Source organism: Malus sylvestris, chromosome 5, assembly GCF_916048215.2.
Source record: "Malus sylvestris chromosome 5, drMalSylv7.2, whole genome shotgun sequence".
Taxonomy (NCBI): domain Eukaryota; kingdom Viridiplantae; phylum Streptophyta; class Magnoliopsida; order Rosales; family Rosaceae; genus Malus; species Malus sylvestris.
In genome coordinates this window covers 46,876,785-46,904,210 of record NC_062264.1, presented here as the reverse complement: position 1 = coordinate 46,904,210, position 27,426 = coordinate 46,876,785, and the positions used below count along the sequence as shown (strand labels likewise).

At 39.6% G+C, this 27,426-nt stretch overlaps 1 protein-coding gene and 1 pseudogene across 2 annotated transcripts; both read right to left on the bottom strand.

Annotated features, from left to right (window-relative positions):
- Positions 1-1,218: 1,218 nt before the first annotated feature.
- On the bottom strand, positions 1,219-6,802 carry LOC126623338 (BTB/POZ domain-containing protein At5g47800). Of its 2 annotated transcripts, XM_050292196.1 has the most exons (8): positions 6,788-6,802; positions 6,507-6,560; positions 4,823-4,894; positions 4,002-4,149; positions 3,716-3,785; positions 2,973-3,371; positions 2,116-2,853; positions 1,219-1,973 (listed from the first exon to the last, which is right to left on the bottom strand). In XM_050292196.1, exons 4-8 carry the CDS (start codon positions 4,058-4,060, stop codon positions 1,371-1,373), a joined length of 1,869 nt encoding a protein of 622 aa, XP_050148153.1. In that variant the 5' UTR covers positions 4,061-4,149; positions 4,823-4,894; positions 6,507-6,560; positions 6,788-6,802; the 3' UTR covers positions 1,219-1,370. The 2 variants fall into 2 exon arrangements, with proteins under 2 accessions (XP_050148153.1, XP_050148152.1); XM_050292195.1 differs by lacking the exon at positions 6,788-6,802 and having other exon boundaries at positions 6,407-6,714.
- An 18,995-nt stretch (positions 6,803-25,797) lies between these two features.
- LOC126623341 (pentatricopeptide repeat-containing protein At5g04780, mitochondrial-like) lies at positions 25,798-27,365 on the bottom strand (annotated as a pseudogene).
- Between the last annotated feature and the right edge of the window lie 61 nt (positions 27,366-27,426).

Here is a 27,426-nt window from a genome sequence, read left to right as displayed (position 1 = left end):
CCCCCTAACCTGCCACCCTCCCTCCCCAGATCCCCATTCCTATAACCAGTTCGTCTTCTCCCCACATCCGCACTCACCCTCCTTCCCCCTTCTCCTTCCTCCATGTTCATCTTCTTCCCCTGAAACCCCTTCTTGCAACCCGAAAAAAAAAAAAAAAACCAGTTCGTCTTCCCCCTGCACCCGCACCCACCCTCGCACTCAATTCCACCTCACGAACTCGGCGATGGCAGCGTAGATGTGATTTGGGTTTTTTTTTCCTTCCCTTTCTTTTCTGGGTTGCAGGGGAAGAACACGAAGATGGGGGAGAAGAGAGGTGGAGGGGGGAAAGACGAACTCAAGGTTTTTTTTTTTCTTTCTAGGTTGCAAGGAAGAAGATGAAGATGGGGGATATGGGTTTGGGGGTTGCGGGGAAAAGAGAGGAGGATGAGGGAAGGCTTCAATTTATTTTTTTTTAATATTTATTTAGAAGATTTAGGTTTTTTTTTTTAAATTTAAAAAAAAATTGCCACGTGGCACACATTTGGTAGCCATGTGGCAGCCACGTCAGCACTTAACAGATTAATGGATGAAATATGTAACGGATGTATTATTTTGAAATAAAATGGCACATGAGGTATGAAAATGAAATGTTTTAAAGATGTTGTATGGGTTTGTGCAATACCTCAAACCTGAGGGGTTACTGTGTAATTTACCCTTATTTTATTTTAAGCCCCTCTTGTAATTCTTGAGAGTTTTTTTGCTTTTTGCAGACGGCTCACTACAACAAGTATAATAATATAATTGGTTGAAAACTTAAAAAAAAATCAACTAATTCTATTATGACACTTGGTGATGGTGTACGGGACTATGTTTTCAGCACAATAAAAAAATTCTCGTAATCCTGATGGCGTTGACACTAACATTTCAATTGAAATAAAGGCATGTACACTGACAAAAAAAATTAATGAATGAAAATTAAAATCATTCAATTTTATCTATGCTAAGAGGTGAACGAAGTTGCCTAAATCCCACAATAGGCTAGCTATAAAAATTTAGTTTGAACCTTTCTTTCTCGAGAATCAAACCTTAGACATTTCACTTACAAGTGTTGAAGAATACCGGTAGACGGTACTAGTTGCATGGTTTTAAAGTCGTCTTCTAATGGATGGTAAAACCATCCAGATATTGGTGCCATGGCAAGAAGTTCCCACCTTTAAGTTTAGAGTATGACACAAATGGTGGACAGTACTCATCATAAGATAACATTGTTCAGAACTGAAACATTTTCTCCAATTCCAGAGGAATAAGGAACAAACAAAAAGAAAAACTTAATTACAAGAAGTTAGAAGTGCAATGGGAACGAGGATGATTGATGTTCGTGTACGTTTTTGCTACCTATCTTTACCTTTGTCGCGGCCATGGTCCGGCCTACTTCCCCTTTGGATCATCTTCTTAGCGTCCAACTTGCTCCCTGCTCCTGCAGATCCAGATGCTCCTTCTCTTAGGATTTCCCTTCTGGTATTATGTCCTTGATGATCTACTTGTTGCGTTTCCGATCTGACACCTTTCCTTTCGTTTTCGACTGTTAACCTTCCGTCTGATCTTTTGTTTTGCATCTGCAGCAGCGCATAATCTCTCTTTCCAGTGGTACTACTACTGAATTTATCATGAACATTTGCTGCTCCAAATTTTACCTTATCATGACTATGACTATCTGATTCTCTGCTAGTTGGCACTGTTTGTTTCCCTGGCTCCTGGGACTGGGAGGGTGTAACCGGCAGTGGTTTATGTTTGCGACGATCAGGAGTTGCTGCTGCTGCCTTGGAGTTGGAATCTCTGTCTCTCTCTTGTTCAAAGAAGAGGACTTGCACAACAATCCTCAATGGTAGCCGCTCATTTTTCACAGCGTGAGCACGTACCTCAGGCGACAACTTCTGGCAGTCTAAAATGTGGCACAGGCGCTTCTTGTCTGCCTTGCTCAGATCCCCATGCTCCTGCTTATTAACACATAAGTTTCATCAATGAATTAGTCAATCAGCATTTAGTAATTAAATATACTTATGGATTCTAAATGGCAATGACATTCACTTCTTATATTTGCCTTTGTCGCAGCCATGGTCCGGCCTACTTACATACCTTCAGATAAATGTTAATAGCCTTGTAGATGCTGTCATGGTCTTCCCTTGCAATATCCGGCAAAGCTTCAGCCAGTGATACCACTTTTGAAACTGGCATGTTGACATCCTTGGCAACGACTTGAAGGTACGAATCAATGAGTTTCCCAACCTTTCTCATTGTTCCTAAAACCTGAGCGCTTCTGTTCAATTCAGAAGCAGCTGCAGGGGATTGTCTTCTCCATAGCACCAAGAAACTTTCTAACACTGCCAAAACCAAGTCAATATCGTAAAATTCTGGGTTAGCGGGAGAGTGTGAAGGAAAAATCAGGTCATCCACCGTTGCCTCTTCGAGTTGTAGACCGGACCTCCTTAACAATTCTGTCTTTGTCACTGGGGACACTCCCAAGTAATTGGCAATGACAATAAGCCTTAGCAAGAAACCAACAGAAACTGCTCCCTTGTCTTCGGGAATCATGTTCACAATGCTATCAACAATTCTTCGATTCTTTTCCATAAATTCCTCACCTGTTTGTGGAGGTGTTCTTGTGGTGTCTGGCAGCCAACGACAAGCATAGACGTGCAAGGCTTCCCCAATGAGCTGCGGTGGCAGCATAGACGTGGATCTAACAGCAGTAATTATACATCGAAACAGGTCTACATCAAGGTCTGATATATCCTCAGTCCACCAATCCTTTGGGACAGAATGATGTTGCTTTTTGGTGTAGCCAGGCCTGGTATAAGTGTAGGACCATGAAACCTGCAAATTAAGATTGACTAACCTTTCTTAGTTTGAGCAAATCAATAAGGAAGAATAAAATAAACCGATTGCTGACAGAAGAAGAAGAATAATAAATTTTTAAGTACGCATTATGCGACCTTTGCTGTAGGAGTATGGATTTTCTCAACAATTGAATCAATGCACTTTCTGATGATCCCAAGATTCTCAGACCACTCAGGAAACTTCACTGTAGTTTGTAGTGCAGCAATAGAGTCTTTCCAACCTTCAAGAATGCACGAATTGAAGAAAGCCTCAAGTTTCGGAACAAAATTTCCCTTCTCTACTGACTCAGTCATTCGGAGGAACTTAGCAGCACAAAATGCAGGTACAAAGTTATAGGCGCTGAGATTAATCATAATTCCGTAACAGAACTTAGCACACATTTCGAACGCATCTTCACCTCCTGGAATATCGTGAAGCTCTATGCTGATCTTTTCCGAATCACCAGAGTGAGAGCAAAGCCGTTGTAAGAGGCCAAATTTTGGAAGAAGTGGAAACTGCAGCTAACAAAAGCACAATTATCCCTTGACCAAGAGCAAGCACATCTATGTGTACATGCAGAAGAAGTGCCAGCTGTATTAGTCTGCTGTATGATTTTACAAAATTGGGAGAAATAGTGAAATGTTCATTCTTATTCAATGTTTTTCCTTTCCTTCATTTCTCCAGTACTACTATCACGCACTGAAGAACTTTTTTTTGCTTTAAAAACACTGAAAAATTCTACACAGGAATGCGGAGGAAGTACTGATCAGCAGAAAAATTGCACATCCGTGACTGCACGAGAAAATGAAATTGGTGCATTTCCACAAAACATTATTCCTTGTAAATGATCAGTTCATACCGTATGGAGAAGATAACTTATGTCGTTAATTTGTATGACAAAGTCGCTGGGTACATCTGAAATCACGGTCCTGCACACATAGTGAATGCAAAATCAGCTGAAATAAAATTGTTGTGAGGACAGCTCACAAATCAACAAATCAGTTTAATTAAAACCGAAGTGCACAAAGTAACAATTTCATTATGAACGTGAGCTGTGAGGACGTACTTGTGAGGATATTGATTCTATGCATAACCATTCAACCTCATCTATGGAAAAAAGGTGGGGAACAAGTCATAGCAAGTACCTGGTAGCATCTTCAGTGTAGAAGGTGTCCGGCTTGGTTCCAATTTTCATAAACTTCATTTTCAGATTAGTACTTCGCTTTTACAAGAGATGATAACAGGTTCTCCCTTCAAAATACTTGTGCAGCAACACACCCTTTTGGATGATTTCTGAAAGAGATTAGTTCAATTTCAGAACTAAACTAAATCATTCACTTCACTACCTATAAGCCTAAAAGAATGCTGTATATATGTGGAAAGAAGAAACATATATGGGTAATGCATTTTGGGAAAAGTATCTATTCATGCGTGATATAATTTTCCATATTAAGGGAACCAAACTGTAAATCGCAAAGGCTATATGGCAGGGAGATTTTAATTGACTAGCTAGCTAGAAATTCACCAGACAGACCAAAGCTATTTGTCTGATCGAATTATATCTCCATTATATACACAAATTTTATACCAAAAATAACATAAATATCTTGTTAATGAAGCTGAAACATTAACTAATTAGTAACAATTAGCATGTAGATGGTTGCAAATTATGAAAGTAGGAGGCTGGTTTTGATTGTCTCAGAAGCCGAACAAGGATGCAAGTTTGAATCGTCAAAATCCACAAATAAAGATATAATCATGGAAATTCTATATATATATATATATATATATATATATATATATATATATCTCTCTCTCTCTCTCTCTCTCTCTCTCTCTTTCTCTCTCTCTCTATATATATACATATGAATTAATTGTGAAGTAGTAGGATTTATGGCCCTTAATTACAGAAATTTAAGAATATGAATTAAGTTGTGAAGTAGTAGAGTTTATGGCCCTTAATTACCTGATAATCATCTTTCGTCCAGCCAACAAGGTGTCAAGGATCCACGAACATCAGCATACATTGTTAATCAACCTGCAACTCCTCCAATTTATACATACATAAGATACAAATACATATATACACAACCCAAATAATTAGTTAAGGGATTTTTTCCTAAACTGCATTAATAATAATTAATAACAAGAAGTTAAAAACAAGTGGAATTAATTTTTGCTCTGAGAATAGTCAGACTCGATTAGTAGTGCATTGTGAACTTTCAAACTACTCTCATTCAACTTTCTTGTGTTGCCACAAGAACTAAGGATGCCATGCAAATCATTTTTTTAATATTTTGTATGCATAAACTTGTTTAATTTGGAAGTTACACCGTCCATGGATGTATTTGTATTAGTGGACGAGTTGGATTAATAATTGTGGTTGAAAATCATTTAATTATAAGAAGTGAAACACGGCCACATGGACTAGACACTGACTACAGATAATTGACAAGACGTATATTAATAATCAACTATATGCAGTACAGTGAGCAAGCAGGACATTAAGTTGTTTCTCTTGTATATAGCCTTGTGTGTGCCAATTTCTCACAGTATGATATATGATCCAACCCAACCCAAGCCCCAGACTCATGACTCGCATCGCATGACCTAGCTTACTTTTGGTCTGAATATCTATCCTTGAAAGAGTAACCATATATATACTGCTAATGCGGCACAACACGCAGTACTCTTATATTTTTCTTCCAATTAGCAGGCCAGAAGGAATATTACAAACATTTTTATATTAAAAAAAATTCAATATTAGTTCATATATATAGCAGAAAAGAGAAGCATCGATCGGAAGAAACGTTTGTTAATTAAAGGTAGATTAGCTATAACAACTTAGCTAGAACACCATAAACAATCTACTTTCTACTCATATAACCTTATGACGTCGATACATATAAACTATAATATATGAGTGTGCATGGCCTCTCAAGTTGTATGTGTGTATATTATACATACGAATATATACGTACTGGAGGGTGGAACCGTTTAGCTATTTAGGGACGCGCTCACTTTTGACATTGATAAAGAGCCCCTCCACAAGCTCCATATATATAAGATGGTTTTGTTCATTTCTTTTTGTCCATATATTCATCGAATTCAAAAAAAATTTGGCAACTTTTTGGCTGACTTGTAAATAATTGTTAAGGCTCTCCCGTCTTACAGTCTCCTTTGGACAGTGTATATTTATCCTTTAGCAAAGTAGGGCAGAATCTTTCTTTCATTGCTGAATAACAGAATGGAAAGACAACCAAGTTATTTACCTATATATGTATATATAATACATATACATATACGCAAGAACTTATGAAGTTATTTATAACAGGATAGAGTTAACTTGCAAGCTAGAAGATTAAGTTTTATGTATGTCAAATAATCACACTCCAATTTCCCTCTATTTATACTAAATAGCATATATATCATTAACAATATTGAGTAGTAACTGGGACTAGGACGACTTAGCAACTGATATATATACAGGCCAATATTATTCCCAATGAACAGTAATTAAGAAATATAATGATCAAAAGAAGGTACGTACCGCAAGTAAACAATTGAGCTGAAGGAACGTTGAATTCCAAGGCAGCAACAGCAGCTAATTTATACAGTCGATCGGAAAAGAAGCAAAGTAATTTAATTACCTTCAAATGACTCCAAGTGATCGAGTGGACCGAAGGATGGATTGGAGAGAGCAACTGTATAGATGCGCAGCCAAATTAGTAAATCCAATATTTAATACCTTCTGATGGGAAGCCACTCTAAGTACTAGCCAACGAGATGCAGCAACGTGAAATATAGAGAAGAGGGTAGTATACATGTCATGCATATAATCCCGAGAGAGAGAGAGAGAGAGAGAGAGAGAGAGAGGGGGGGGGGGGAAGAGTCTGAGAGACGACTGATAATTAGGGGTTTCTTTAGCTACCTAAGCTTACTAGCTAGAACAAGTACAACTGTGACCGCTGTGAGTGTGAGACACCAACGGGAGAGGGAGAGAGAGAGAGAGAGAGAGTCTGTCTGCAGTGCGTGTGTGGGATTGGTTGGGATTAGTCAACAGGGTAATGTATGAAAAGCGCATTATTCAGAATACATGCATCATGTGACATATATGCATTATATGTAATATATGATAAAGTGCTTGAATTATAAATAATGACAGAAAAAGCGGGATCAACCGGTCTCTTCTGGCGATGGAGCGAGCGCAGGCCAAAGTCAATGGAATTAGTGCTCTAACTCTGATTGAATTATTCAAATTAGAATTTGTTCGAGATATGTCAACAATCTATGATGAATTTGTATATGTTAATAAATAATAAAATTCGAACAGTGTATGAACAATGAAATAATATTTAACATAAATATTGAAGATCGAGGTTTGCGTACCGCAATGTCCTTGAAACATAAATTTCGCCCCTACTCAATGCTTGTAGTTCTACAGACGTCTGCTTCACTAGGATTCAATGATCAAGTCAGAATTCCAACACTGAAAAACTTGACTTTTGACGAATTTCTGTGTGGTTCTCTGATAAATGATATTTGTGATTGTAGAAGAAGAATGTTGATTTTCTATGTCCTAAATATCATGCAGATGGATGTATATATAATATAATTATGCTTCATCGCAATAGGTATGAGGAAGGGATTCATCTATTGGGAGACATCTTCTCACAGGGGTGTTTTCTTTATGCGTTCTTTCACACTTTAGACTTCATCTCAAATAATGAATCTGTTAATAAAATAATAATTAATTAAATTCTAAATTAATTAAAAATAATTAATCAAATCCGAAAATAATTAATTAAAGTATTTAATTATTAGAGTCCGAGGCCCAAGGCCCATCTTTTAATAATTAATTATATATTAATTATCAATTAATTAGCACACCCCAAAGCCCAACTCCAAGGGTGAGTCCAATTTTATTCTCCAATGTCCATAACTCCAATAACTTTCAATAAAGGATAAAGCCTAATAAAGTGAAAGAATTTTATGATGGTGAGCAATGTGAGACAATGAAATTCTACTCAAAATTTCCAACATAATTGAACTAAATAATTACAAAAAAGCATGCAATGTATGCAAGAAGATTGCAAGTGGGAAGTGAGAAGGCCTTAAAGAAACAAAGTCAAAAAAAGCTCAAAAGAGTGCTCCTCCTGAAACATCATGCCCATCGCGTGGGACCAGATCATGACATCTTGCTGATTTCTCTTACTGCTTAAGGGAATTGGATCCCCTTCGGACCTTAGTGGCCGGAGTCTAAGAATCAAGCAATTTGAGCTACTCATTTGTGTGGAAAAGAAATCGAAGTTATTAGTTTGTGTGAGTTGAGCTAGCATAATAAGTTTGAGAATCATCAGATTTGATTTGTATGGTCCAAATTGTTTGATCTCTAGATTCCAGACACTAAGATACAGAACAAATCCAAATTCTTGATTAAGCATCCTCTGCCTAGCTTAAGTACTATAACCTCCTCTGCCTAGCTTAAGTACTATATATTATCTATATTCATCCCTCCGTTTCTTTTCTTTTTTTTGTTAAACATATTCATTTCTCCGTTGAAATTGAAATGAAAGAAAATAAAGCAATATCCCATTAATTAATTAATTGATTCCCAGTTTCCTATTTCCTCATCAACAATGATGCTTTTCCCCACTAAGGTAAAGGTATATTCTCCTTCATCTTCTAATCTAGGCTAGCTAGCAATTGCAAAAGATACTTGGTTGGCTCCTCTTATTCTGCATGTGGGCCACGTGTGTCGTCCTCTACCGTTTGTTACATCTCTTGCACTCACAGTCACACTGATGGGATTGTCATGCCTCCCCATTGTCGGTTGCTTCCAGGGGCAGACGCAGACAAGTATTCTCTTCTCCCCCACTCTCAAGTCTCGAGTCTCCACCAACCAACCAACCATGCATCCTCATTTTAATTTCTAAATTGGGTAAATTATGGTTAGACTTCCTAAACTATCATCTTAGTTGAAATTGATCTTTTACATTATTTTTTTGGTAAATTAATCTCTGAACTATTTCAAATTAGTCAATTAATCTCTTGCCGTTAGATTACGGAATCAATTTTGTCAAATTCAAGAGTAAATTAGTCATTTCATCATCAGTTGTTACTTGTTAGTTATAACCACCAATAAAATTTTGACACATGGACACAAAATAAGTTCATAAATTCATTGGTAGTTATAGTTGACAATTAATAATTAACGAATGAAAGGCTAATTTTTCTTTGAATTTGACAAAATAGTAGATGGAATCTACCGACAAGGGGTCAATTGGCTGATTTCAAATATTTCAGGGGGTTAATTTACCAAAAAATAGTTCAGGGATCAATTTCAACTTGAGTAATAGTTCAAGGGGTCAAATGGCATTTTACCCTTCTTAATTTCTCTAGTTTATGCCCTACCAACACTTGGAAAATTTTCACATGCCCAGAATTTAAGAAGTATTGTACATATCATAATACAAGTAGAGAACAAAAAATATTTTTTTGTGTCCTTTCCTTTATATTATAACACGTGAAATAGCTCCACCAACACAACATATGCAATATTTTGCATATATATTATATTAGGAGAATGTTAGGGAAACTATTTTTTTTTTTTTTTGCCACACGATGTGGTGGTTGATGGTTGAACTTATTTTTTAATGATTTAAAGAAAGAACTTTGTTGATGCACAAAATCAGTGAGGACTTTGGTACAACAGAAAGTGTTAAGTTTGTAACATTCGCTAGATTGCTCCGGTCACTAGTGTGGATAAGTATGTAAATGGATAGGTACAGAGAAGCAAACACAAGATGTACGTGGTTCACCCAGATTGGCTACGTCCATAGAGTAGAGGAGTTCTCATTAATTGTGAAGGGTTTACACAAGTACATAGGTTCAAGCTCTCCTTTAGTGAGTACTAGTGAATGATTTAGTACAAATGACATTAGGAAATATTGTGAGAGAATGATCTCTATTTATATAAGAGAGTTTCTAGTTTTATTCTGACATTGACACGTGTCGTGTTGTGATTGGCTTTTGATGTTGACACGTGTTGCGCTATGATTGACTTCTGATGTCGATACGTTTCGCGCTGTGATTGGCCTCCTAGTTGGAGGGAAACTCTTCTGGGTCCTTGACGGTATAACGTTGACTGGTGCTCAGTAGTTTCGGGATTGGTCAAGTATGGTACAAACAAACTCAAACATCAATCACTACATTTATATAATTTACAACACCGACTATATTATATATACACTCACTCGTGTCCAATTATATATTATATTATGTTTGTTTGGGGGGGGGATTTGACTAATGGATCTTTTTGCCTAAGTTAATATCTCTGATAAAAGTGAGTGTTAAGGCTTGTATGCGTAGTCAAAAGCATACCAATGAAAGGTAGAGATAAGGTATTTATAGGAGGTGGTTGGCCATAGAATTAGGGTTTGCCCTACCCATGGTGGCTTCTAATTGGACAGGTGAATCATCTAAATGGATGAGAAAGGAATTATCAGGTAAGTATCCTTGATTGATAGTGATGAGGATTCCTTACTTGTTTGAGTTGTTCTTTAATCATAAATGTATTAAAGATGAGCTTGGCGATGTCGTAGACAGCTACACAAGTCTCCATAGATGTTGAACTGCGCCTGGGAGTATTTGTGTGTCCTGCCCATTTAATGAAGGCATTCTTGTCTTCTTCGGAAAAAAAATCAACGTGTCATCTTCAGGATCATTGTGAATATTTTATTTTCTATGAGGTTAAATGATCTAATGGCTCTTATTTAGATGTATAATTTTTATGTGCATTAGAGAAAGCCTTGTAAACCAATTGCATGAGATATTATATTACATACTCCAATTCTAAAGGCCTCGACCTCTGTGCTTTAAAGCATTACAGTGACATATATCGAGTTAAGATCTGTTGATGCACAAAATCAGTGAGGACTTTGGTATTACAGAAAGTGTTAAGTTTGTAACATTCGCTAGATTGCTCCGATCACTAGTGTGGATAAATATGTAAATGGATAGAGACAGGGAAGCAAACACAAGATGTACGTGGTTCACCCAGATTGGCTACGTTCACAGAGTATAGAGTAGAGGAGTTCTCATTAATTGTGAAGGGTTTACACAAGTACATAGGTTCAAGCTCTCCTTTAGTGAGTACTAGTGAATGATTTAGTACAAATGACATTAGGAAATATTGTGAGAGAATGATCTCTATTTATAGAAGAGAGTTTCTAGTTTTATTCTGACATTGACACGTGTCGTGTTGTGATTGGCTTCTGATGTTGACACGTGTCGCGCTATGATTGGCTTCTAATGTCGACACGTGTCGCGCTGTGATTGGCCTCCTGGTTGGAAATAAACTCTTCTGGGTCCTTGACGGTATAACGTTGACCGGTGCTTAGTAGTTTCGGGATTGGTCAAGTATGGTACAAATAATGCTCCCCTAAGTTCCCGAGTGAGGGAAGCTCATCGGTTGGGGACTTGCAAGATCCAAGCCATTGAGTAATCACGAAACTTCTAAGTACCGAAGTGTGGTATCATTTTCACTTACCTTATCTGTCTCATATGTAGATGTGGCATCTTCTCTGGAAGTACTTTTCCTTCATCCAAGCGTGGTATCTTTAACTGATGAAGATGCACAAGGATATGTATCAATTTCACTTGAAGCTTACTTGTAGTTTCGGACTTGGTCAAGTGCGATACAAACCCTATAATAGAAGTCCCCTAAGTCGCCGAGCTAGGAGATTTGCCGAAAGAGGTAATAGACAAGGTAATCAATCAGACTTCTAAGCAAGCAACCTGGATCGGAGATTCGACTTCGGCTTCCGGTTGATTGTTCTCATTCTCCTTGTGTCGTAAACACCAACAAGGATAAGGACAAGCAAATAGAGAAGATATGATATGAGATACTTTTACTTTTGAAGAAGTAACTTTCCACAGGCTTATTCTTGAACTGAGCTGGAGGGTTTTCTAGTTTCCTCCAAAGTATAAGGCCGACTCAAGAATTTGAGGGTCAAAACAAGTCAATCAAATCTAGAGTACGTTCGACCCTGATGATATGGGATACTTTTGCTGTTGACAAAGTAGTGGATGTATCGGCATATGTTCTGTTACGCTTGTCTTCACATGCTTCCTTGTATCCTTCTCACTTGCCCTATCTGTTCCTCAGGCAGATGTGGTATCTTCTCTGGAAGCATAATATGTTGAAGATGAGTACTTGAGAGCAATGCCAGGTAAGTAATCAGGCAAGGGGTTCCAGGTAGTCAGTTCCTGACTGGAAGCTTGATTCCAAGTGCTGACTGATTGCTCTCTTTCTCCTTGTCTTGTAGGTAAGAACAAGGCCAAAGGAAAAGAAAAAGCATGATATGGATACTCTTACTTTTAACCCTGATGATATGAGATACTCTTTCTCTGGTATGGCTTGTTTGTAGAGGTATCATCGGGGGGGGGGGAAGAAGCTGAGTATTTCAAGAGACTCTGCTGAGAGTGCCTTTTCGGATGTGAAGAAAAGTTGAGCATTTTTTTTATTTGCAGGTCTGCCTGACTGTGGAGGATAGAGGTCGACATATATAGGAGTCTCTCTAACAACAAGCAGTAGTGTTATTCCTTTACCCTTCTTGGTCACATCAATGTAGTGGGAGCTACAAGCTTCATGTGTTTTAACTTTGTTAGAGCACTTTGAAAAAGTGGTATGTGGTATCTGGAAATCTGGCTCTCGAAGTTTGGAGAGCGGTGCCTTTTTTGTTGTCGAACAAGCAATCTTGTCGAGGATCTGGCTCTCGAGATTCAGAGAACGGTGCCTTTTCGATTTTTGAGAAAGCAATCATGTTGGGAGTCTGACTCTTGAGATTCAAATAGCAGTGTCTCTTCGATTTTTGAGAAAGTAATCCTGTTGAGAGTTTGGTTCTCGAGATTCGGAGGGCGGTGCCTCTTCGATTTTTGAGCACGTAATCTTATTGGGAGTCTGGCTCTCGAGATTCGGAAAGCGGTGCCTTTTCAATTTTTGAGCAAGCAATCTTGTTGGGAGTGTTTTCTCGAATGTGAGTAAAGGTTGGGCATTTTTGCCAGTCTGCCTTGCCACGGAGCAAGGAGGTTGACACACATTGGGACTTTCTAGTTATCAAGCAGTGATGCTGTTCCTTTACCCTTGTGGGTAATAGTAGGGTAGCTGGACTTTCAAAATTTATATGTCTAAACTTTGTCAGAGATCTTTGGCAAAGTTAACTGTGGTACCCGAGGAGCTGATGTTGCGTGTGGAAAATAGTGCCTCTTCGATTTTTAAATCAACGGTCCTGTTACCCTTTTTTTTATAAGGGCACCAATTGTGTGCAAGAAGTACATTCAGAGAGTTATTGCTTGTAGGAATTTTCCCCTTACTTCAAAGATTTATTGCACCTCATTTCTCCTTCATCATTTCTGAGAATGTATGGCCCATCCGACTGTCGTTTTGACTTGAACTTTGGTGAAGAGGCAGCCATGCCTTCTCAAGACAACATATGGCGCTCATCCTTCTTATCCCCAACTGGTCCTCTTACTGTTGGGGACTCTATGATGAAGAATGATATGACCGCTGCAGTGGTGACCAGGAACCTTCTCACTTTCAAAGATAACAGACTGTTTTCTAAACGGTCTGATGAGTTGGCTGTTAAGGATTCTCTGGCTCTCAGTGTTTAGTGTGCAGGTTCTGTGTCTAATATGGCCCAACGCCTATTTTCTCAAACCCGCCAAGTTGAATCATTGGCGGTTGAAGTGATAAGTCTCAAATAGGAGATCAAATGGCTCAAGCATGAGAATAAACAGTTGCACAGGCTCACACATGACTATGCTACAAACATGAAAAGGAAGCTCGACCAGCTGCAAGAATCTGATGGTCAGATTTTACTTGATCATCAGAGGTTTGTGGGTTTGTTCCAAATGCATTTATTGTCTTCGTCTTCTGGGGCTGTACCGCGTAATGAAACTCCAAATGATCAACCTTCGGTGCCTCCTTCTTCCAGGGTTCTGCCTAGTACTGAGGCTTCGAATAATCACCCTCTGGTGCCTCCTCTTTTTTAGGCTCTGCTGACTGCTGAGACTTCTCCTGAGCAACCTTTGTGAAAGCTCCATCTTGTTTGTTTATTTTGATTCATGTATATGTACATATTTGTAACTTATCGGAGATATCAATAAACAAGCTTTTCTTCATTTCAACGTATTGTGTTAAATACACCAAGGCTTTCTTCACTAAGTTTTTTGAATTTTTCCTTTTATTGAAGTTTGTATGTTGAAGCTTTGTGAGTGAAGCATGTAGGTTGAGGTAGTGCTCCCTTAATTTCCCGAGTAAGGAAAACTTCTCGGTTGGAGACTTGAAAAAATCCAAGTCACTGAGTGGTCGTGAAACTTCCGAGTATCAAGGTGCAGTAGCATATGATAGGAGTCCCCCAGGTCTCCGGTCGAGGGAGTTGACGAATAAGGTGTCTTGCTAGTAGCCAAGTTTCCAAAGTAACAAAATTTCACCATTTTCCTTACTAAGTGGTAGCCTAAAACTCCTCATTCATATATATTTGTTATGAAGTTGTTAGGCCTAAGTAAGAAGAGGCCAAGGCTTTTTTTTTTTTTTTTTGAATTTTCAAATTTTCAAATTTCCGAATTTTCAAATTTTCAAATTTCCGAATTTCTGAATTTTCGAATTTCTGAATTTTTGAATTTTTGAATTTTTGAATATATATATATATATATATATTAAGCTTTATAGGTGAAGCTTTGAGGTTGAAATTTTTGTAGGTGAAGCTTTTATGGGTCAAGCTTTTGTGGGTCAAGCTTTTGTAGGTGAAGCTTTGAAGCTGAAGCTTTTGTTGGGTACCATAAATTGATTTTGCTTCACACTATCTTGATCAAGATAGTGTGAAGCTTTTGAGAATTTGTAGTTGTCCTCCATTGATGAAGCTTTTGCTGGTGAAGCTTTTGTAGGTGAAGCTTTTGTGAGTAAAGCTTTTGTGTTGAAGTTTTTGTAGGTGAAACTTTGGAGTTGAAGCTTTGTAGGTGAAGCTTTAAAGTTGAAGCTTTTGTTGGGTACTATAAATTGATTTTGCTTCACACTATCTTGATCAAGATAGTGTGAAGTTTTTGAGAATTTGTAGTTGTTCTCCATTGATGAAGCTTTTGTTGGTGAAGCTTTTGTGTTGAAGCTTTGTAGGTGAAGCTTTAGAGTTGAAGCTTTGTAGGTGAAGCTTTGAAGTTAAAGTTTTTGTTGGGTACCATAAATTGGTTTTGCTTCACACTGTCTTGATCAATAGTGTGTGAAGCTTTTGAGAATTGTGGTTGAACTCCTTTGATGAAGCTCTTGTTGGCACCATAAATTGGTTTTACTTCACATGTCTTGATCAAGAGTGTGTGAAGCTTTTGAGAATTGTGGTTGCCCTCCATCGATAAAGCTCTTGTTGGCACCATATATTGGTTTTGCTTCACACTGTCTTGATCAAGAGTGTGTAAAGCTTTTGAGAATTGTGGTTGAACTCCTTTGATGAAGCTCTTGTTGGCACCATAAATTGGTTTTGCTTCACACTGTCTTAATCAAGAGTGTGTGAAACTTTTGAGAATTGTGGTTGCCTTCCATTGATGAAGCTCTTGTTGGCACCATAAATTGGTTTTGCTTCACACTGTCTTGATCAAGAGTGTGTGAAGCTTTTGAGAATTGTGGTTGGCCTCCATTGATGAAGCTCTTGTTGGCACCATAAATTGGTTTTGCTTCACACTGTCTTGATCAAGAGTGTGTGAAGCTTTTGAGGATTGTGGTTGAACTCATTTGATAAAGCTCTTGTTTGCACCATAAATTGGTTTTGCTTCACACTGTCTTGATCAAAAGTGTGTGAAGCTTTCTACGAGTTGTAGTGTTTGCATTGTTATATAGGGGAAATGTCTAAAGCAGATGCAAGAAGGCTGAATAGCTTGATCTTCGTATGTCATGCATTGAAGTTGTTATTGGTTTGCAATAAGACTTTGTTGGTGACTATAACTCTTGTTGGGCATAAGTGTTCCCCTAGTCGAGTTGTCAAGCTTGAGAGTTTTTGATTATTTGTGAATGCTAGAAGTTCATATGTACAAGTTGTACCATTCGTCTTCTGGTAGGTGGAATGAATGGTGAGTTTCTTTCATCACTTGGTTTGTGGTACGAAGGTGAGTTCCTTCATCACCTTTCATCACATTTCATCACCTGGTTGGTGGCACAAGGATGAGTTCCTTCTTCACCTAGTTGGTGGCATGAGTGGCAAGTTGCCAAATGATATTAGAGTATGGGTTGTACATTTCATCACCTGGTTGGTGGCATGAAGGAGAGTACAAGTTGTACATTTCATCACCTGGTTGGTGACATGAAGATGAGTTCCTTCTTTACATTTCATCACCTGGTTGGTGAGAATAAGGGCAAGGTGTCTAGGCACATTGTAGTAAGTGTCGAATGACACAAAGTATGTTGAACCCTTTCAAAGCACAGTTGGCTTATGTATGAATGTATTGGAGTGTATGATTGAACGAATATACTGTGAAACTGTTCGTTTATTTGTATAGTCTTGTTGACATATACTTAGACTTTGTTTCATGTTGGAAGCATTCATGTTGAAGCTTTGAACCCGAGTGTTTCATTGCTAGAAATGTAAGAGGATTAGGACCGAGTTGTCTAAATCACCTCTTTATTGAATTCATGCAAATAGTCTTCGTTACATAGGATGCCGAACGGCTGAAGCTTAACACTTGTACAATGTGAGTTTACTTGTAATAGTACTTCAAGTTATCAGCATTTTATGGATGGCCAAGAGTCTTGCCATCGGAGCTTTTAAGCTTATAGGAGCCAGGGCGACTGATGCCAACAACTTCAAACGGTCCATCCCAGTTTGGACCAAGTGTTCCTCCATTCGGGACTTTGTCGCAGAGTAATCTTTTCTTCAATACCCAGTCCCCCACTTTGAAAGAACGAGGTTTGACGCTTGAGTCATAGTAGTTGGAGATGTGCTGCTGGTAGGCGACATTCCTCAAGTGAGCCTGGTTTCTATGTTCCTCTACTAGATCTAAGTTGAGGGTAAGTTGTTTGTCATTTTCACTTTGCATGTAGTTTTAGACTCGGAACATTACTTGCTCAAGCTCAACTGGGACAACTGCCTATGTACCAAAAGCAAGTGAGAATGGGGTCCGATACGAAGTGCGGTATGACCAAAGAACTTAGGGTACAAATTCTGGCTAACAACCTTTAGCCTTATCCAAGCTAGTTTTCAAAGTTCGCTTGATTATTTTGTTGATGGCTTTAACTTGTCCATTAGAATGGGGATGAGCTGGGAAAGCAAAACATAAGTTGATGTTGAACTTAGAGCAAAACATCCTGAACTTATTGTTGTCGAACTGTCACCTGTTGTCAGTGACTATCGCATTGGGAATGCCGAATCTGCAAAGGATGTTCTTCCATACGAAGTCTTCTATTTTTGCCTCAGTAATGGTTGCCAAGGGTTCTACTTCGGCCCACTTTGTGAAGTAGTCAACTACAACGATTGCATAGCGAACCTTGCCCTTCCCTGCAGGTATTGGGTCGATCAAATCAAGTCCCCATTAGGCGAATAGCCAAGGGCTAATCATATGAGTGAGCGGCTCAGGAGGGGAGTGAATAATAGTTGCGTAGCGTTGACACTTATCACATGAGCGGGATATTCTGATGGCATCTTGATAGAGTGTTGGCCAGTAATATCCTTAACGAAAAGCCTTGTGTGATAGGGATCGAGATCCAGCATGATCTCCGCAGACTCCTTCATGTATTTCCCGAATGACAGTTTCCGCCTCTGCGGGCATAAGGCATCTTAGGTATGGTAGGTTAAAACCCCGCTTGTAGAGTTGGTCATTAATGATGAAATAACGGGTAGCCTTGTATCGAATCTGCTTAGCTTGGACTTTGTCATTTGGAAGGGTGCCATAAGTAAGGAATCTATAAATCGGGGTAATCCAACTATCCCCCTGTTGTAAGTTGCACACTTCCGCAGCCATGGTGCTTGGTGCTGCAAACAATTCGACCTGAATTTCTCTCAATCTTGTCTTCCACCGCTGAGGCGAGGCGAGTCAAAGCATCTGCATGATTGTTTGCCGCTCGAGGAAATTGGGTGATCTGGTAGTGGAAGTGTTTGAGCAACAATTGTGTTTGTGCCAGATATGTTGCCATGGAGTTATCCTTAGCGTCAAAGTTGTTGGTGACCTGGTTAACCACCAATTGGGAGTCACTGAAGATATCAATTCGTTTAACCCCAAGGTGTTTGGCCAAACGTAAGCCTGCTACGAGGGCTTCATATTTAGCCTCATTGTTCGACGCCTTGAATTTGAAACGAAGAGCATACTCCATCGCCACTTTGTCAGGGGTCGTAAGCACTAGTCCTACTCCACAACCCTGTTGGTTGGACGAGCCATCAACATATAGACTCTATGTTGGGGTTGTTGGTTATATTTTCTAAGCTTCCGAGGGTAATGAAACCACTTCTTTAGCCGTAGAAACAATGTCAATATGATATGTGAAGTCGGCGATGAAGTATGCCACTGCTTGGCCCTTCTCAGCTGGCTTTGGTTGGTAGGAGATGTCAAACTCACCCAATTCTATCGCCCATTTGATCATTCGCCCATAAGTGTCAGAACTTTGAAGTATCTGTCGAATATGATGATTGGTAAGCACGATGATGGAGTGTGCTTGAAAGTAAGGGCGAAGTTTTCGAGCAGACATGACCAATGCTAGAGCCAATTTCTCAATGTTGGAGTATCGTGTCTCTGCATCTTGTAAGGCCTTGCTAGCGTAGTAGATAGGCCGTTCGACATTACCATCATTTCGAATGAGAACGAAACTTACTGCTAAAGCCGATACCAACAGATAGATAATGAGAGTGTCACCAATCTTAGGTTTGAAGAGTAGATGGGCTTTACTCATGTAATCTTTGAGGTTCTTGGATGCCTCAGCACATTCATCAGTCCATGTAATGTACTTCTTACTTCCTTTAAGTGATTTGAAGAAAAGAGCACATCTGTCTGTGGCCTTAAAGATGAACCTAGTTAAGGCTGCCACCTTGCCAGTAAGGCTCTGGATGTCTTTTGAAGTTACCGGTTCCTTCATGTCGATGATTGCTTTGATCTTCTCGAGATTAGCCTCAATGCCTCGTTGGCTTATCATGAAGCCTAAGAATTTGCCAGAGCCTACGCCGAAGGCACATTTGTTGGGGTTCAACCTCATTCGATACCTCTTCAGAATGGTGAAAGTTTCAGATAGGTTGGTGATGTGTTGGTCAGCATGTTTGCTCTTGATTAGCATATCATCAACGTAAACTTCCATGTTCTTCCCAATCTGTTCGGCGAACATTGAATTAACCAGTATCTGATAAGTTGTTCCTGCATTCTATAGGCTGAAGGGCATGACTTTATAGCAATATAGTCCCCTGTCAGTAGTGAAGGCTGTGTTTTCTTGGTCCGGAAGGTTTATGAAGATTTTGTTGTATCCTGAGTAAGCATCCATGAAGCTTAGAAGTTCACACCCTGCCGTATAGTCTATAAGTTTGTCTATGAGAGGAAGAGAACAGTTATCCTTCGGGCATCCTTTGTTTAGGTCGGTGTAATCAACACGCATTCTCCACAAGACCTTTTGGAGCAAGAAACTTTCCTTGGTTGGATTCTTCTTAACAAGGATAACATTTGCTACTCACATTGGATAATTGACTTCGCGAACGAAGCCTATGCCTTTGAATTTTTCAACTTCTGCCTTCATTGCCTTGTATCGTTCAACGTCATAAAATCTTCGCTTCTGTCTCACTGGCTTGGTCTTGGGGTCAATACTTAAGCGATGACAGATGATATCGGGAGAAATGCCTGGCATATCCTCGTATGACTAGGCGAAAACCTCAGTGTTCTCTTGCAAAAAAGAGATCAATGCCAACCGAATGGGTGGTGACAAGATGGTGCCAATCTTCACCATGTGATCCGGATAATCTTTTGAGATAGAGACCTTCTCCAACTCTTCAGCAGGTTATGCTTGCTGGGTGAAAGAGTCATCTCGATGATCGTCAGGTTGACTGTTGCCACCGTGAAGATCCAAGTTAGCTTCGTCTGGGCTGGTCTTTATGACTTGGTCATGTATAGAAAGGGTTTCCTTGGGCACAAGCAGGTGTTGTTGCTTGACCAAAGTGTTGTAACATGATCGTGCACTAAGTTAATCTCCTCTGATGTAACCATTGCCATAGGGGGTTGGAAATTTCATCAACAACATATGTGTGGATACCATAGCCTTGAGATCATTGATGCCTGTGCGTCCGAAGATGACATTGTATGCCGTTGGGCAATCAACCACCAGGAAGTTAGTGGTAATGGTAGCTGTGTAATGGCATGTACCGATGGTGAAAGGTAAGTGTATGCTCCTCAAAGGTTGCACGATATCACCGGAGAAGCTTATCAGAAGAGAAATTGAGCGATTGAGCAAGTGTTCAGCTACATTAAGTGCCCTAAAAGCTTCAGCAAACATGATATTGACCGAAGCCCCCGTGTCTACCAGGATTCGTCGTACTTCAAAGTTGGCTATGTGAGCTTCCACGATCAGTAGGTCGTTGTGAGGGTAGATGATACATCTTTCTTCCTCATGGTAGAAACATATTGGATCCCAGTTAGGCTTTTGATACTTACCTCCCCTGATGTTTTCCACTTGAAACACTTGGTAGCCAGACTTTAAAGCTCGTTCACTATTTTTCATGGCCCTGTTAGAAGATTTAGATATGGGTGTGCCACCACTTATGGAATATATCACATTCACCTGGCGTTGGTTACAGTTACCTCTTGGAGGGTGAAAGAGGAATTGATTAATTTTTCCTTCACGTGCCAAAGCTTCAATATGATCACGAAGGGTGATACACTTCTCGCCGTCATGGCCGTTATGCTCGTGGTAGCAACAAAACGTGCCCGTGTTCTTCGTGGGCTTGTAATCCAGGTGCCTTGGCTTTGGCTTCGGTATCAGGTGTGCTATGGTGAGGTAAATGGCCACGCATGTGGCGTTCAAATGTGTGTATGCCTCATACCTCGGGGTAGGGGCTGTCCTGACACATGTTTAACCACTATGTTGACTGCCTAAGGTTGGGGATTATCATGGCGATACCCTTGGTTATCGCGGTAATGTCTCTTACTCTTTTTACTAAAATGAGACTGGTGAGGATGGAAATCTTTCTTTTTGCCCTGAGATTGATATGTCTGTTGACTTGGCAAAGTATTAAGTAAGGCAAGGGGATGCACCGCTGCCGTTTGGAAGGTCGAGGTCTTCTTATTTGGTTGGATCTGGCTTCCACTCCCTACTTGTTGATAAAGGGTGGCTGTGGGTGGTTTCCCTTGATATGTCCTTGCCTCGGCGAAGGCATGGTTGTAAACCTATGCCATCACCTCAGAGTAAGTCTTCCAAGTGTTGGCATTGATCATGTACTTGAAGAAACAATCACGTAGGCCTGCCGTGAATACCTTGAAGGCAGTCTTGTCATCTGCTTAAGCGCAACGAGAATACTCATGGCTGAAACGACCGGCATACTCTCGTAGTGACTCGTCCGGCTTCTGGTGAATAGTGTACAAGTCATCTACAAAATGCAAGCGATCGGTCTGGAAGATGTGTTGAGAGACAAACAGTTTCTTCAGTTCCTCAAATGAGTCTACTGTTTTAGGTGGAAGACGGCAATACCAGTTTAGAGCTCCGCCAAAGAGGGTGGAGAGGAAGAGAAGATATCGCTCTTCGTCGGTGTGCATCTGATATGCCATGGTGGACTCAAAGAGATTAAGGTGTTCAATTGGGTCATCCCTTCCAGTATAGAGTTGTAAACCAAGCTTTTGTTTTGTCTTTACTTGAAGGAGGGTGTTGAGGATCCTCATTGTGAGAGGGTCAAGCCTGGGTTGGTTCCAGTCAGGTATATTGGCCTGACGTTCGGCCTTCAACTTGTTTACTTCCTCAAAGAGCTGTAGGACAAGGGGGTCCTGAGTGGAGTCATGTACCATTGCGATTTTCTTTCGTAAGTCTCCATCGCCTCTTAGAAGTAGGAAAGTTCGAGCAAGGGCGTGTGATTTTTTCTTGGACTCGCCGTACTGACTTCTAGGGCGAGTCTGTAGGAATACCTCAGAGTCCCCTGTACCTTCATGTTCCTCTGGGACCTGTCATTCTTTCCCTAGATTGGCAGCTGGCCTGGGTCATGGGAGGGGACCGAGTCTTTCAGAAACCCTTGGGTCATTGATCTTTGAGCATATGTGGAGGGGATTCTATCGACGTTGCTTTAGGAAGTCTCGACAGTCACGATAAACGGCTTTTGATCCTTCCAACCCTTCTGCAAGGAGGTGTCTTCCTCCACTTCTCCTGCTTCGGGTCGAAGCAGCTGGGTTGAGAGAAGTCTCATGTTGATAAATGTTTTGATGATTAGCTCGCTCCTCATCAGGGATACCCATGTCGAAGGAAGGTGACCCTCCGTGTTAGGGGGCACCCAGATGATGGTTGATGTCTACAGGGGTAACGAGCTCGCGTGTTTGAGTACGCCTAGTTTCGTGAAGCTTCTCATACTGCTCTTAGAGGACCTCATTTTTCATTGCTATCTTGTTGTTCTGAGCTTCTAACTCATCGACTTTAGCTTGAAGAGCAACCCTTTTTCCTTCCTTTTTTCGTTGCTTCGCACCAGGTGCGATGGGGGTGTCATTCTATGTGCTGTGGCTTCCTTCGCTCTCCATGTTGGAGAGGGATGCCTGGTCAAAAGAGAGTGTACGAATGGTGGAAACTAGCTTGATAAAGCTGAAGAGAATGGGAATAAGTGTCGTTCCCACAGACGGCGCCAAATGTTGATGCACAAAATCAGTGAGGACATTGGTACAACAGAAAGTGTTAAGTTTGTAACCTTCGCTAGATTGCTCCGGTCACTAATGTGGATAAGTATGTAAATTGATAGGGACAGGGAAGCAAACACAAGATGTACGCGGTTCACCCAGATTGGCTACGTCCACGGAGTAGAGAAGTTCTCATTAATTGTGAAGGGTTTACACAAGTACATAGGTTCAAGCTCTCCTTTAGTGAGTACTAGTGAATGATTTAGTACAAATGACATTAGGAAATATTGTGAGAGAATGATCTCTATTTATAGAAGAGAGTTTCTAGTTTCATTTTGACATTGACACGTGTTGTGTTGTGATTGGCTTCTAATGTTGACACGTGTCGCGCTATGATTGGCTTCTGATGTCGACACATGTCGCGCTGTGATTGGCCTCCTGGTTTGAGGGAAACTCTTCTAGGTCCTTGACGGTATAACGTTAACCGGTACTCAGTGGTTTCAGGATTGGTCAAGTATGGTACAAACAAGATCTTACATCCGTTAAATAATTTGTTAAACTAAGATGAGGTGGTAAATATGAGGCCCACATTTTTAATGACGTAGATGCCAACTTTGCATTATGTGAATAAAACAAAATGCTTAGTTATTAGAAAGAAAAAAAAAATTGAAGTTAAAACTAATCTAAAACAAACTTTACAATAACAAAAAGGGGACACACTACAGTTTAGTGGCTTTCCTTTAATTTGTGAGTGAAAAATCTTATGTTCGCTTTTTGCCAAAAACAAATTTAAATCACATTATTGCCAACTCATTGTGAGGCACAGCTTCCTCCTTACCCGAACCCCAAAAGATATATAATATCGTTTGTTAAAAAAAATACAATAACAAAAAGTGGCTCCTCTTTCTCTTCTCCAACACCGCCTTCTCTTCTCCGACATATCACCTTCAACCCTTCTGAGTTTTATTCTTGTTTTCTCCTACAGATCTCAAATTCTATACAGAGGCAGTCTATCTGATCGATTGTCACAATTATATTAGACTTTATATATTTCATAAACAACTAAACACACTAACCTAAAAAAATCTATAAATTATGCTCAATTGATAAAGTACTCGAAGTCAACATGGCATGTAGGAAAGATGAACCATCTTTGACATAATCGTGCGGAATAGACTCAACCATGGACTTCTCCTTCAGTGGAAATCATATTGGAATCTTTTTGAATAATATGTTAGTTAACCAAAGTCTTCTGCACACTCAACACTCATTTATACTCGAACTAATGAGGTGTTCATATGAGTTTCTGTGTGATATGAGCAAGGACCTTAGGCTTGTATTTATATAGACTTAACCCTAATGAATCTTCCACTGATAATGTCATTAGGAATCCTTCCAGTCTAAGGATAATTGATACACCAAATCTCATTCCAAATAGGATAGAATTAGGAGTCCTTATTCCCCAAGGAAATCCGAAATATATTAACTTTACTTGGGGTACAAGCTATAACTATTAACTAAATCCTAATCTTATTTATATTCCAAGTAATCTTTAAATTAACTGTGTAGACCTATTAACCATTGGATTATGATCCAACGTCCAACAAATTATACTATAAGGATGAAGATAAATCTATATTATCAGCATGAGTGAGTTTCTTTTTAACTAGATTTGTTGCAGAATTAAAAAAAAAAAAAGTGAAGGTCTTGCCAACGGCGATAAGGAGTGTGGTCGTTGGAATATGTAACGTACTCTAAGAGGCTTTGGGTATGCTGTCCCGAAAATGGTGTCTCCTTCATGTCTATTTCTTTATTTATTTGACACGTGTACTACCACTTAACTCTAACCTAACTCTGTTAACTTTTACAAAACTGTAAAATTAAAGGCACCAGAGCTGATGAAACCTTTCAGCATCTTAAAAAACCCTTCAACATCCTCCCCCAATCTATCATCGCAGCCACTAACCACGACCTCTCCACCATGCATTTCGGCCATGAGATGGATCGATTATATTAGATATTCTCTATCGATCACCATAGCCACCAACCCCAACCCTTTAACATCCTCCCCCAATTGATTTATATGATGTTCTCAAATTTCAAACTTCACACATTGTTTGCCGCTGTGAGGAGCAGCATCAGCGGCGATGGGGTGGTGTCACTGGTGTGGTTGCAGTGGTCGGCGACGATAGGTTGTGTGGTTGCAGTGGTCATCGGCAAGGGGATTATGTAGTTGCAGTGGATAGTTATCGAATGTGTTTTTATTTTCTTTAATTTTTAATTCTTCAATTAGTTTATAAAAAATTAACAATGTTAACATTGGTGTTAAATTAACAGACAAATGTCAAAAAATTAAGAATGAAAAACAAATGAGACATCAAATTCGGGACAACAGATCCCTGGCCACTCTAAGACTCTACCGTGACTAAATAGAGAAAAGTGACGGGGTTGAGAGTAATATCTTTGGAGCAAGAATGATCTGAAGAAGGTATGGCTGTAGCTGGCTGGGGGGGGGGGGTGGGGTGGTTGGGGTTAGGGAAGGGTTGGTGGAGAATGGAGTTGAAGATGAGAATAGTGGTAGGAAGTGGGGCCCGTAGATTATTGACAGCCACATCAAAAAAATAAAATAATTAGACTCGTAGTTGCCGTACAAGTATTTTTAACGGTTAAATTGATGAATTAATTAACGAATATATGACAGAATCAAACTATAAGTTTGTGTATGATATTATAACATTTTAAAAAATAAATGTAAAGTTACAATTGCACTCAAATTTAAAAGTGCAAAATATAATGTACCTACATAATCTCATGTAAGCAGATTAGACAGCGCAGGGCCCAACCATATATCCCTAAAATCTCTTCATGTGAAATGAAGATGGATGGGCTAACTGCTAATTATTCGTCAAAGACCCACCAATTATATTACGACAGGGAGGCTAAGCTTAGTAGATATGTGATATCATCAGTAAAGTTAAAGATAGGGAGATTAAGGCACGTAGATTACCTTCCACACTCTGCTTTTGATTGATCAGATATTGTTATAATTGCCCAAGTTATCCGAAACTAATCTTTTTCTTGTTTAATTAATTATCTAATTACCATGTTAATACATGGCCCCCTCAGTCCTAATAAATTAATATTTAATCACTTCACATTGTTCACAACCAATTACTTATTACCGTAATGGAGAATATCCGAAAAAAGTATGTCACCAAAATTCCCCACAAGAACAATAACCATTCTTGAAATGGTGAAACCTGTTTGTATCCCTAACGATGATTTCCCTTCCCCTACAACTTGAACTGACCTTCATAAAAGCATGGCAATCACCACAAATCCTAAGATTCTTCATGATCCTGATAGGAGCATTGGAAGGTAAGCACATCAACCCAAAAGTAAGAGCAACTTTCTCACAGTGGTGCCTCAAAAGTTCATGCTTTCTGCTCTCACCCACGCAATGAAGGTCGTGTTCAGTCTCAGCCTTGTAGCCCATTGTCTTCAATTCTGTGACCAAACCGTCCAACTTAAAATAAATCTCATCAATTCTAGTATGTTTCCTCTATCCGACCATAAATGAGTGAACTTTGTCCTTTATTTCAATCCAACTCTTCCCTATGTCTTTCTTCAACTCGCTTTCTTTAAGAATCTCCCTCCTCCTCGCAACTTCCCCCCACTTGTTATTTGCTGCATAAACATTTGACAGCAATATATGGTTTCCTGCATTATTAGGTTCTATCTCAGACAAATGCTTTGTTGCGACCTCGGCCAAGTCAATATTTCCATGGATCCTACAAGAAGCCAACAGAGAACCCCACATAGAAACAGTAGCACCAAACGGAATTTTCTGTATCAAGTCATAGGCTTCAAGAATCAACCCTGAGCGACCTAAAATACCAACCATGCATAAATAGTGAACAGCATTTGGTGACACATTTTGCTCTGTTATCATGAGGTTGACATATTTCTTTCCACTTTCAACTAGTCACATGTGGCTACAGGCATAGGTTACTTCGCCCGGGAACATACCTATCTGCTGCATTTTCTCAAATAAGACCATCACCTCTAGTGAGCAAGCATGTCTAGCGAACCCTGAAATCATGGCATTCCATAAAACAATGTTCCTCTCGTTCATACCTTGAAAAACACTGTACGCTTCTCTAATGCTACCACATTTTGCATACATGTCTACAAGAGAGGAAACAACAAATACGTTCAAACCAAAGCCAGTTTTAGATAACAGAGCATGCAACTGCTTTCCTTCAATGAGAGCTGCCAGACCTGCACAAGCACAAATAGCAAAAGAAACTGTAAACTGGTTCTGTTCTAACCCTATGCTTTTAGCTCTATGGAACAACACCAAAGCCGCTTCATAAAGCTCTTTTTGCACATACCCGGCAACCATCGAACTCCACGTAACATCACTCCTCTCTGGCAAAGACTCAAAAACAGAGCTTGCATCCTTTATCAAACCAGACTTTGCATAAACGTCAAGCAACGCGGTTCCCACATAGACATTTAAATTCATTGCTAACTTAACAGCAAAAGCATGCAGTTGTTTACACTCAAACACAGCACATTTGGCAGCACAAGCACAAAGAACACTCGAAACAGTGAATTCACTGAAAGGGTTTCATAGTCTTTGCATTTGCGCAAGTGACCCAATCATTGTATTCCATGAAGCTAAGCTCTACACACGTTGAACATTGCTACTATTAAGGGAAACAATAAACACTTTTTTTCTCCTCCCACACC